The sequence below is a fragment of the Lethenteron reissneri genome, chromosome 20, assembly GCF_015708825.2.
Source record: "Lethenteron reissneri isolate LAM-NWPU_2019-01 chromosome 20, ASM1570882v1, whole genome shotgun sequence".
Lineage (NCBI taxonomy): Eukaryota > Metazoa > Chordata > Hyperoartia > Petromyzontiformes > Petromyzontidae > Lethenteron > Lethenteron reissneri.
This window is the reverse complement of record NC_083798.1, coordinates 17,027,356-17,040,346: the sequence shown is the minus strand read 5'-3', so window position 1 is coordinate 17,040,346 and position 12,991 is coordinate 17,027,356. Positions and strand designations below refer to the sequence as shown.

General features: G+C 46.7%; 1 protein-coding gene across 9 annotated transcripts in view; it reads left to right on the top strand.

The window, feature by feature from the left end:
• The window catches only part of LOC133344888 (trafficking kinesin-binding protein 1-like), a 64,348-nt gene extending 54,126 nt beyond the window's left edge, over nucleotides 1-10,222 (top strand). For 5 of the 9 annotated variants that reach the window (XM_061555193.1, XM_061555189.1, XM_061555190.1 and 2 more), the window contains 6 exons: nucleotides 184-462; nucleotides 885-1,198; nucleotides 3,021-3,185; nucleotides 3,676-3,777; nucleotides 4,686-4,791; nucleotides 7,150-10,222. In XM_061555193.1, the coding sequence (XP_061411177.1) occupies nucleotides 184-462; nucleotides 885-1,198; nucleotides 3,021-3,185; nucleotides 3,676-3,777; nucleotides 4,686-4,791; nucleotides 7,150-8,077 (1,894 nt within the window). In that variant the 3' untranslated portion in view covers nucleotides 8,078-10,222. Of the gene's footprint in view, nucleotides 1-183; nucleotides 463-884; nucleotides 1,199-3,020; nucleotides 3,186-3,675; nucleotides 3,778-4,685; nucleotides 4,792-5,513; nucleotides 5,756-7,149 lie in introns of all 9 variants that reach the window. The other 4 variants (XR_009755391.1, XM_061555195.1, XM_061555196.1 and 1 more) reach the window with 4 other exon arrangements.
• The last annotated feature ends 2,769 nt before the right edge of the window (nucleotides 10,223-12,991 follow it).

Here is a 12,991-nt window from a genome sequence, read left to right as displayed (position 1 = left end):
ACAGTGACTGTCTCTACCATAGGAATATAGCATATCCAACCACTGTAGATGAGCACTGCCCCACTCTCCCTCATCTGAGCAGGATACAATGTGATCTTTTGCCCCGACCCTATTGCTATTGGCGTTGTCCATCTCCTTGCGGCGCGACGTGTGAGTGACTGCCGCTGGCGCGTGTGTTGGCAGGGCCTACCAGCGGCGAGTGTTTGAGACGGTGCGCACGGCGAATCAGGCGACGGCGTCGAAGCGCGCGTCCATCTCCTCCTGTCTCTCGCCGTTGCCCATCCCGGGCTCGAATCAGGGCTCGGTGGTGTCGTCGCGCCTGAGCTCGCCCCGCGCCTCCAGGAGGCAGAGCGCCGCCGGGTCGCCACGCTCCGGCCTCCTCATGACGGACGGGACGAGCGTGTCCCCCGAGTTGCGCTCGCACGGCCTCATCGATACCACCGAGTTTGGACCAGTGCACACGTGAGTCGTCAAATATTAGTGTTGTTGGATATTCGTGCTGTGAGTGGTCAGATACTAGTGCTGTGAGTAGTCGGATTTTAGTGCTGCGAGTTGTTGATTATTTGTAACATGCCCTGAGTCTGTTAGACATATTGGCATCACAAGTATTTTTCTAAAAGGGTCATTTTTTCCTGGGCCTCACACAAAAAAGGGCCCCACAATGGGCCTATTTATTCGTTTCAAACAAATAAGGGGGGCCCCCACGTCTCATTCTGCCCTGGGCCTCTAGCTCTGCGCTTTCAGGAACCTCTGGGCAGCCTTGCCTTCACACTGACCCTCTATCTCATTTCTCTGCCTTGCTTCCCTGAAACCTATCATTGCTCAATACCATACCTCGACTCATCCAAACCACCTGACCTCTTCGCCCTATCTCCTTGCGGCAGCGATGAGAAGCGCCCGGGCCAGCCTGGCACTCCCGGTTCACACGACCTGGAGGCCGCGCTGCGCCGGTTGTCGCTGCGGCGCGAGGCTCACTTAGGTGAGAGGCGCTTCATGGAGGAGGAGTGGGAGCAGCAGTTGTCAGAGCTTGCGAGCGGCCAGCCCAGTCGGCCGGCCACGCCACCGGGCAGCGAGGGCTGCCTGTCGGATGGCGAGCGAACGCCCGGTGGATCGTCCTCCGAGGACTCGCACTCCTCAATGTCACTCGCCTTCCGCTCATACCTGCCTGAGAAGTTGCAGATCGTCAAGCCCCTCGAAGGTTCGTGCTGCGTTCAAAAGGATCGAGTCACAGTCAAAGAGTCCTCTGTACTGGAGTTGGCCGAGTTGGGTGGATCATGTCGCTTGTACTCTAAATTCTGTGTTGGGGAAGTGAACTGGCACCGTTGAGGCCCTACATTTTAAAATTCGAATCGGGGTTTTAGCCACCTGTGATTAAATCGGGTTCTTGAGCAAATGTTTGAGGTTGCACTCGTGTTCATTGATTCGTTTAACAATAACTGCGCAAAAAAACTGTTATAAAAACGTATTATTTCGCCCCCCCCCCCCCCCCCCGCTTGGGCACGTGAGACATTCAACATGCTTGTATATCTGCCACTGTAAGTGCCTTTCTAAGAGTGGCCAGCAGGGGGCAGGATTACCTTTATATCTGACATGAGCCCTTCCAGACTTTTCAGAAATCTGAATTATCCACAGTACCAGTTGATTAAGAATGTCAAGTTTCTCTTGTATATATGAGCTGTAGGGATGCAGTTTTTAGTGAGTGGCATGCAAAAGCCACTGTCATTGGTGTGGATTAAGAGTTATACTCAATTAACTTTAGATGTGATGGCATCTTTAGCTTATGTTCTCTGGCTCAAGGTGGTGCACTGTTTGCTTCCTCTACTGGCATGATGCCAATTCGATACATACTACCACTTATGATGATGATGCACATTGTGGTCACGATGGTAGCGCAGTAGGCGGTCCCACTCTCCACACACACACATGTTAACACTCTTCCCCATGAAATTACTTTGGGGAAGGGCAGGTTGTGATGTGACAGGATCGGTATCTGGCTCAGGTTTGGCAATTTCTAAGATGATTTCAAAACTCAATGAGCACTTGTAGCACAAAGCCATGCCTTTCACGCCAGCCCAGCTTGCACCAATCACTTTCCATCAGCCAAAAGTTGCAGGCCTCCTATTATCCAAACGTTTTCACACCGGTCATTTATGCAGAGTTTTTAAACAATGTGAGATTTATAAAATAAATATATATAAAATCCCCCTTCTACCGTTGGACATTTGTAGTGCTTACTTACACCTCACTGCCCCATTCCCCCCAGCGTGCCTTCACCCACCTGGGCTACACCTAAAATAACCACCGTCCTATTTGTGTAAGGTGCGGTGTGCGGGTGATGTTTTAGGTGCAGTTGGCACGTGAAACATTATCCTTATTTGTTTAAAATTTTAAAAGCATGGCGTTTTTTATTGTACCCATTGGTATCGTATTATATGTAGGGACAATTGCCTCTGGGAAATGTAATACAAGTCTTTGGCTTCGGTTACGTTCTTGTAAATATTTGAGTTTACCCCTCTTGTTCATTGTAGCCGTTGCTATTAAGTAGTAAAACTTTGGGCAGGGCAGATTGTGATGTTTATATTATGTTTCTTGTTCAGAATAGCGACATCCATTGATGCTTAACATGCTTATTATGGTGGTATGTATCTGAGTGCACATGTAGGTGTGTGTTGTATTGGGGAGTAGTAGCATAGTGGGGAGTGGTAGTGTAGTGGTTAGCACACCGCTCTACGAACTCGGCGACCCAAGTTTGGTTCCCACTCACAACCAACATCAATGACATATCTGTACCGGTCCTGGGCCTCCTCTAGGTCTACTTATCCTTAAACTAGTACCTGATGCAGTGTCTAAACATCAGCACTGGGGAGACAAAGGTGGCTGGACGTGGTGTTGGCCACCCACTCCCTCGTGTGTTATGCCGGCCTTTGTAGATCCTACTCGTGAACATCACTTGCCCCATCCGTTTGTTAAAGGTTACATGTGGGATCTTTGTCTTTGTGTGCCATTGGTGGTGACTGCAGGATCAGCAACGCTGCAGCATTGGCAGCAGCTGGCGCGGCCACACCTGGGCGGGATACTGGACACTCGCCCGGGCGTCATCGTCAAAGACTCCCAGCTACTGGAGCTAGTCCACCCCAGCAGTTCGGCTGTGTTCCGCATCACCGACTATGAGGAGGACGAACCAGGTCCCTGCTTTGCCTCCTGCCCCTCCCCACCACCTCAGGGCCAATAGGATGAGCACCACATTGCAGGAATTCAGGATTGGTCATCCTATGGATAGGCTGGCCCTTATCACAGCACAATGGCATTAATGGCCGCCCATACTGATTTATAGCCATGGTCCAAGATGATTTCCACCCTTTCGTTTTATGACTGCACCCGACGGGAATTTACCTATTGCCAAAAAAACTGTTGTTCACCTCTTCTGTAGCCCTTGCGCATGGTGTCCCTTAGCTGGTTCCAGTAGAGCCCTTCATTTTTTGTGACACCTCACATACTTTTGTTGTTGTTATTGTGTGCGTGTGTGCATGTAAATGGTCTTCATTTTGTTGTTTTTGCTTTTTTTTACATGTGTAACTCACCAACTCACCCAACCACAAACTCATTCATTTGCTTACTCGCTCACTCACTCACTTCCTTGTCAACCTAAACACCCACCCACACACTCACACACAGATGGAAAGCCAGGTCTCGGAGATGCACAGAGGGCAGAAGCTGCTAGTGGTCACCCTGACTCCATGCACAACTGTGCTGCAGAGACAGAGGATGGTAGCTCAGGTATACTTCTCATCCCACAAGGCTCCCTGCTCCCGGCCTCACCTCTATCCTTGCTGACGGCTCTCAAACTAAAGTCTTTGTGCCTCTCTATTTATCACCGTTTAAAACGCCGTATCTGTTTATTACGAGACTTAGGCTATTGTCTATAACCATAGAAATGTAGAATTTTGGTCCGGAGTGATGGTTTTTGGTTGATGAACATACATGTTTTATTTTGCCACAGTGGCAAGATGTTAACTCTCTCGCTTGGTATACAGTAGGTCATGCGTTTGATCCTGACCCTGACACCTGTATATTTGGAGTTTGCATGTTTTCCCTGTGGTCGCGTGGATTTTTCTCCAGGTCCTCCGGTTTTTCCCTCCACATTTAGAAACCTGCACTTAGAGTATTTGGCTGATATACATTTCCACATGATAAGCCACTTTGTTCAGCTACCATTTGTGGCTAGGTCACTACTTAAAAGGAGCTATATAGCTCAGTGGGCCTTACCTAGTAAAATAAAAATGTTTTAGTTTAGTTTTATTTTAGGCCTGAAACATGATTTAATTGTGTTTTTAGTTCTCAATTTATGGTGGTTTTTTTCTGCGTCTTGAATGTGAGAATTGTGGCAAACTTCGAAACGTTAACATTGGGAAAGTGCAATTACTGGGATGACTGAGTTGAATAACAAATGTTGTTTTCACTTTGTGGGAAGTCATAAACGGTTCTTAGGTAGATAGACTGTCTGCGGCCTTGGGAATGTGGAATTTCCACCACAAGCACAGTAGGTGTCACGAATGGAGATGACCACATCCCTCTCCATATTGATGTGAACAGGAGAAGAGAAACAATTTAACTTTTATTGGTTTTATTTTCATGTACTAACGTCTCAATTATGCCTTTCCTGCATATGTTTGCTCACTCTACAGTTCACTACCCGGGCAAGTGTTTGGTACAGACCAACTTCACGTGCACTTACACCACGTGCCGCATCATGCACCCGTCTGACGAGCCAGCCTCCGGCACACTGCCCAGGTCAGTGCCATAAACCACCACGGTCAGCACCATCATTCACACTGCTGCCACACTCACCATCAAGGGTCCCATGAGCTCATGGTGACATATTCATGGTGACGGAGCTGTTGGCTCGTATTTATTTAGCCCTGCTAAACCGCAAGGATGTTGTACGCTGCATTCAGTATGCTGAACGTAGCGAGCAAGCTCGAAGGTGAGCACTGTTGAACGTTTTGCATGTGTTGGGTTTTAATTATATTTGTGTATTTAAATACACTGGAGGACACTGATGCATTTCATTTGCAAGAAATGCAATCTCATAGTGGATATTTGGTTCCTGTTAATCATGTAAAGACGGTGGTTGCCCTATGAAGAGACTGGCCCCCACTATAGAAACGTGACATTTCCACGACTGACTCAGGGTTGTTAAATGTAGTTTGGTGCCACCCCATGCTCGTTTTGAGTTTGTAATCACGTTAACCTTAAATTGATTAGTGGAAGTCAACATTTCCCAACCAGTGCTCTTTCCGAGCCCTGGCCAGATCCTGTAGAAATAGGCAAAACATCAACAAATAAAATATTAACAATTTTTGTGATGCTTGATGCAGGTGGAGTTTCCATGTGCTGATTTCCTCCGGAATAAGAAAAGAAAAGAACAAACTTCCATAAAAACAATTGTAAACTTCTGGTGGACTGTGAGACGTGAATTTCAAACGCGCTGCGGTGTGCGTAACTGTGCGCAGGTGTGATGATGGGGCCTGCGGTGAGGAGAAATCAACACAGCCCCAGACAGAGTTGCTAATAGAAGATTAGGCTGGGTCTGCAGAGAGTAAGGATCCGCAGCATGCTGTGGCGTGCATGAGGTCTTGCGTGATGCTGCTGCTCTGCTTGAATTTGCGTCTGTTCAAAGCCTTGGATATGAACTTTAGCAACATGGCCAAAACAAACAAACTCCCTACAAGCTGCTGTACAGTTGTCTTATGAGGTAAACATGATTTATACCATGCAGGACTGTTAAAAAGATATGACAACTAACTGCTCATAATGCAAACTCACAAAGACCTTATGCAAGCCCAGCCGTAGATAAGACTGCTTGTATGAGGAATGTGTATGTGGAAATGTGGTGCCTGCGTGTTCGTGAACATTATTTCAATTGTGTCGAGGATCACGAATTGTAATCCCAACAAATCTATTTAAAATGTCCCGCAGGGCTCATGAGCATTGGCATATTCAAAGGTCCTTAAGCAGAGGGCAGGCAGACACTCAAGTGTAACCCCAGGTCATTTTGGTGTGATTGGTAACTTACCCTGACATCTTGTTGAGTGGCACTGGTTAGAGCACTCAACTTACAATTGGAAATACTGAAAATGCTGGTCAGGGATCAATGAAGCTATCATCCCTCAGGTGTTGATAAAATAAGTACAACCTTTTTGGGAAGAAAACAGTGTTTTCCCAAAAAGGCTAACCCCCCACAATGGAAATGTGGAATTTCAAACACTGGTTCAGGGCCGCTATTAGAGATGATTGGCCCCATTGTTAATTTTGGCTAGGACTCACTTGACTTTTGACTCGCACTCTCCACTTATGTATATGCCATTGCTCACAGCAATTATCTGAATCGACACGAACACCCCCAAATCCACTGCTATACCCCCTTACGAACTTACAATGTTTAATCGTCTGAAATCAGAAGCTTTGTTTTGCCTGATTTTTCTGCAGTCTGCTGAGCGACAGGCATGCCAGAGTATTGACCGCCTCCCTGCAACAGCAAATCTCACACGCAGACTTGTGACTAACCCCATTCGTTCGATCATCCCAAACTACCCTCTCCACTAACATGGCTACAACGAGTGTTTCCTGATGCTCGCTGTAATCCCATCGGCGGTTTGTGTTGCCAGGAACCTCTGCTCCGTGGAGTGCAGGCTTGAGTCTTGGCTACCCCTTGACATTCTGACTGCCTCCCTCCCAGTCTGGCTGCAATTTGCAGACCCCAGGAAAAATCGAGCAGCATTCCAGAACCTTAGCACTTATAATTGGGCCAAACATTATTCATGTTGTGGTGTAGCATGATGGTTGTGGCTGGGAATGAGAAAAAAAAGTTGGCATAGTCAGTACTCATTGAGATTGGCTCGTTGAGATTTGCATGTCATTTGGAGGTATCAAATCACACTCGTTAGGGAATGCTGCTCGCAATGTAGTGTTGTCCTTCCAACATCACAGGCTGGGTGGTGAACTGACTCTACAACCCCTAAACAACACAGTAATCCAGGGTGGTGGCTTCGTGATCCACGGTGATGGCTTTATCGATTAACCCTTTCCTGTCAAACGAGTGTGGTGTGAGCACTCCTCTGACATGCCCTGTGTGTTTCTTAACTCCAGCTTCTGCGGCATATCCACCACGTGCTCTTCGGACACCGCCATCTCCTCCTCGTGTCCCACTCGCCAGCCCAGCTTCATTGAGTCCTTCACCAATGCTCGAGAGTCAACGAAAACCTGCAGCGTGGCGTTGGGACTGGCGCATCTCCTGTGCGAGAGGGGCATCTCGGCCCACCCGCCCATGACCCAGTCTTTCCCGGCCGTCGGCAGGCCGTGCAGCCTGGCCGTGCCGTCCACTCCCGTTAACGCGAAATTCAGCCGCTCGCCAATTTACCCGCTCTCCCCCATTCCCTTCCCAGCCCTGGGGAAGCAAATCGAGATCTTCCTGGCTTCCAAGCCGGCCACCTCCATGCTCAAGGAGATGATGGGCCACCGAAGGCGGACGAGTGAGAACAGGCGGAGAAAGAAGCCAGAGCTCAGCCCCCCTAGTTCCACTCTGATGGAGCGGCTCAGGAGGATGGGATTCAGCCCCGTGTTGAGCAGCAGCAGTGGCTCTTCCACCTCGCCGTTCTACCAGGTGCTGCCCAGCGCTAGCGGGGAGTGCAGCGGAAATGGGCAGCACTCAGCGGGTTTGGGCGACAGCGCCTGTGAAGCGAGGCCCAGTTTCGTGCTTGGGACGGACGATGAGGAGGAGGAGGAGCCGGCATTCCCCGGGCTCGATGCGCGGGGGCACGACAACACCCGCGGTTTAGCGTGCGTGCTGGAACCGCCGGTGGGTGGACCCGGTTCCCCGCAGAGTGCCACCGGGGACTCGCCATCCATGGCTATGCTAGCAGGACACCTCGATGAAGTTGGCGAGCCCCCGACACTGGTGGTCACGGCTCCCGGCCACAGTGTGGAAATGGGGAGACGAAAATTTCGGCAGAGCGCGGTGGGAGAGACACTTGAACAGCGCGATCCTTGTGACGTGCCAAGCACTGGAAAACTGTAAACCGGATGCACGCGGGTCATTTTTAATTATGAGACAACACGTACGCATTTACATTTCAAGATGTACTAATGTATGTGTTTTTTGTGTGTGCGTGCCCTACTGTATAATACTGTAATGCGACATGGCGTCGGGGGAAGCTGGGTTTTTTTGTTTCGAGTAAGCTGTGCGTGTTGTGCATCACTGTATTTTACATATCTTTTTGAAATTGCACTTCACGTCCGTTGTAAACCACTCTTTGGTGTGTTCCTGAGTTGCACGCACGCCCTTGAAAGAGTAACCTCATCTGAAGTTGTATACCACGATGACTCATCACGAATGCGTACGTGTCCGGCCTTGGCTGCTTGTGACCTTTTGACGATGCCAAATGCGTTTCACTACTGACATCAGGGTTGGTTGTCTTTAAACACAGCTGTGTTAACGTCTATATATATAAAAAAAAACTGTAAGGTGGCACGTGCTGTGGTAATTGTCAAAACAGTAATAAGTATTATTTGCACTTGCTATACTTTGTTTTTAAGTACTTGAATGTAATGTACTTGTAGCTATGCAGGGGTATTAGTGCAACTTGTATATAAGGAGCGAATGAGAGGGTTGTAAGATGCAGGTGAATGCGTTAGGGGTTGTCCGAGTCTCTGGCCTCATATCAGTGGGCTTGCAGGACCACCGCTATAGAATATTGGCCGTGGACCTTTTGATCACTTCTCATAACGTGGCCTGCTGGCCTTTGTATGAATTAGAATAATAAATATAATTTGAAGCAGAGCAGAGAAAATGCACTAAACTGCTTCTCCTTTTCACTTGCAGTCACGTTGGAGATTTGGCAATGACGTTTACAAGAATACAACCACAGACTTAGCAGGTAGAAATCTGTGGCAATGGTGACACCATTTACCCAACAATTTTGTTCATATTTGTAATAATTCATGTTTTGAGATAGGTGGCTTCTTAAGGAAATAATTCAGATGAAATCCTCCATAATACACCGATTAACTCCTTGCAGTCACCTTCACTGGGTGAAAGACATTTTAATGTAAAATTTGCTCCGAAATACTGGTCCATATTTTCATCACTAGGCCTTGTATTCTGTAGATTTCTGCTTTTTAATATATTTTTTATTTTAACAGGAAAGACCCACTGAGCTATTTATCTCTTTTTCAGAAGCAACCTGGCCACAAATGATAGCTTAACAAAGTGGCTTATCATGTGGAAATGTATAGCAGCCAAATGTGGAGGTAAAAACCGGAGGACCCGGAGAAACGTCCACGCGCCCATGGGGAGAGCATGCAAACTCCAAATATACTGGCATCGGGATAGAACCCACGACCCCCTGTATACTAGGCGATCAGATAACATCTCACCACCGCTGCTACGTACAAGGCCCATAATTTGTGAGCTCCTCAACATTGTGATGCTCGAGACATTTATTGGCAGTCTGTAGTTAGGAATGGCTCACCGGTGAGCCCTTTACGTCAGTCCAAGTATCCTCCTGCTCCAGATAACAATGAAGCAGTGGATATCTCTGCTGGCAGCCCCAGAACCAGTGGTATTCTATCTTTGCAGAGTGGGGGGGGGGGGGGGCGTTCTCATGATAGGTTGAACACTTTTGACTTCCCACAAAGTGGTAAAAAATGTATTGATGCTCAAGGAATTATTTTATTGGTGCTGGAGCCAGAGCCAAATCCGAACTACGATTTTAACTCGCAACCTTCTGAGTCCAGCTATCTAAGCATAGCATCGGACATCTCTGCGAGAACTTGTATAGCAATCTGGGATCTCCTTTGCAATCGGAAACAAGGCATGGCTTAACAATAAGGCTCTTAGGGTGATGCATATTCGAATGCCCTTGCTGTGGATTCCCTCATGTCTCGATTGAAGGCCTGTTAGCGGAGTAAATTTCCCTTCAGGAAGAAATACATCATTTAGATAATCGACACAGCATGAACATAACTCGTTGCCATTTGGTATATGAACACTTGCATCAGTTTAATACCTTCATTTATCTCAATGCTGTCACCGGTTTCTACGGAGTCTACTGCGGACTCGTGAGGTTTTATTCTGAGATGTTTGAATTGGGCACAAACAAGTGCCGTATTTATTTTATAAGATCAATTATTTTTTTCCACGTAATAAAAGGTATCAACCTTGCAGAGAGGGCGTGCTGTCGCTTTGTGCGGTTTTTGTTGTGATGATTCTTTTTCTACAATTGATCTTCACATTTTTGAAATGCATCACCAGTTGCATCCTAGTTCAGACATTCATGAGCCTCATTTTTAAGAATTGGCCTGCAAGATATCACAAACTACCATCAGAGTGCTGCCTAAATAAGACTTAATTTTCCAGCCCTATATCATTGCTTATTTCTGCTCTGTAAAGTGGTTTGCAGCACGTGCATCATACAACATTGTTTTTAGTTCTTGAAACTGAGGAAGGCTAAATTAAGCGAATCACTCTAAATATACTGTATCTTCCAACTGTATATTTGTGTTAGTGACTGGGCTGAGACCAGCCACTCACCACTTGAGAACCTGGTCTAATAACAGGTGGCTGAAATCATCATTAGACCTCCTTTGCCAGTACCAAAATAAAATAATAGGGTTTTCCCCCTTTTTTGGCAACAAAACTGAAACCTTTTTACAATGATTCATATCTGCATTAACCACAATACTTGCAGTCAAAATGCAAACAAAAAACACACTATAATAACATATGCATTGTACTTGAAACTGATTGGTCCACACCAAGGGACGGCTTTCTTTTGAGCCTCGACCCAATTGGTGCTTGACTGCAAGTATTGTGGTTAATGCAGACATGAATCCTCGTAAAAAGGTTTAAGTTTTGTTGCCAAAAGGGGGGGAAACCCCTATTATTATAGGTGGCTGAAACTTGAGGTACTAAATGTCTACATGGATAGGATCATGAACCCATTTGTCAGCCTCCAAAGTACTCTTAGGTTTTTTCGGAAAAGTCACGTAGGTAAAAAATAATAAAATAAAATAATAATAAATCACGACGTTTCGAGGGCAACACAAGTCTCCGTCTTCAGGTGGGACCGTCACAGCTAAATTTACTGTATCAAGTGAAGGGAAATCCAAAGGACAAGATCTTAAATACTGGTTTCAGGGGAGGGGGAGGGGCGTATCTAAATGTGGCAGAGGGTGGGGGGGGGGCTATATTGGAAGAACGCACCAACACTTCCAGCTGAGCCCCCTCAATGTTTTCTCGCAGCAGGACTCGACTGACGTTGACAGTGCTCAATAAATGGCCTATGCTGTGTGGCCCAGCTCAGGTATGGCAAACTAAAACCTAAAATAAATTAAATCACCACGCTTCGATTGCAACACAAGAAATCATCATCAGGTGGGAAAACCACAGCGAAAAAATGTTTTGCTGAAGTGGGAGAGAGAGTTGCCATGGTAAGAGGTTATATAGGTACGAAAGGGGGAGGAGCAAGGGGGGAGAGGGAGGTAAAACCCTAACTGCTTTGTAGTGTTTGTCTATCATCTGCCGGGTACTACTACACCACGCAGCGCTCGCCTTCCCCCTACCCCACACCCCCACCCCTCCCTCTCCCCCCTTGCTCCTCCCCCTTTCTTACATATTATACCTCTTACCACAGCAATTCTCTCTCCCACTTCAAAAAAAAATCTTGCTGTGGATTTCCCACTTGATGATGATTGCTTGTGTTGCAGTCGAAACGTCGTGATTTTATTTATTTTATACCTACGTGACTTTACCGAAAGAACCAAAGAGTATGGATCCCTGCAGTCACGAAAACTTCAAATCTCGATTAAACTAAGACCTATTTCACATCGTACAATGTGTTGCCATTGATAAATAAAAATACAATTGATCCCTTGGCGATCGGTGAACATGGCAGTGAAAAGATGGAAAGGCGCCATAGATAGGTTCAGGGAGCTTGGACTTTGCGATGGCTAATAAGGAAAGGGATGTGAATATACAATTTAAAGCAGCAAAGGCAGGAAATTATTTACTGACTGGAGAGAAATTCTAATTTGCAGAAGCAGATGAAAGGAAGAGTGCAAGACATAATTATTTTTTATAGTCAAATTTAGTGGCAAGAGTTTTAAGAATATAGGTTGGGAACCTATGAACTAAACGAGCTAAACTAATTTTATTTATTTTATTTTACCAGGTAAGGCCGATAGCTATATAGTTATTTTTCAAAAGCGACCAGGACACAAATGATATCTCAACGAAGTGGCTTATGTGGAAATATTTCGCAGCCAAATACTAAAAACGCACATTTCTAAATGTGGAAGGAAAAACCGGAGGACCCTGAGAAAAATCCACGCGACCACGAGGAGAGAGAAATGCAAACTCCGAATGTACAGGCGTCGGGGTCAGGATCGAACCCACGACCTCTCGTATTCCAGGCGAGGTAGTAAACATCTCGCCACAGCGGCGCCCCGTGAAGGATGACAACATCGGAGACCAGTGAGAGGAGGAAATCTTCGAGGTTCGGCGAAGCTGCTTTAGCCGTGCTTTTGAACAGGGAGGAGCCACAACTTTTCGAGGCATTACTGCAGAACAAATCTGGAATGAAATGTGAAAATGTGGTTATTACTGAAGAGCTGGAGTGAGAAGCAATCTTAGCAGAGATATGAAGAGCAGTCGTGCTGGAAAGGATTAGGGTTTGTTTCATGACAACCAGTGGACCGTGCATGTAGCTTTGCAAAGTCCGGAACCGCTAACCGTTTCCAGTGGAATTCAGGTAATGAGTACCATGATGGTGCAAACGTGCACACACCGCGTGATAGATTTGCCCTCGTGTTCTAGTTCAAAAAAGAAAAGGTAAAGGTGCAGCCCTGCAAATGCTTGCTCATGCCACTGCAAGGGCAAAGCCCGATACTGGAGGGAGCGCTAGAGAATATTTGGTCTACTCTTCCATGGTGG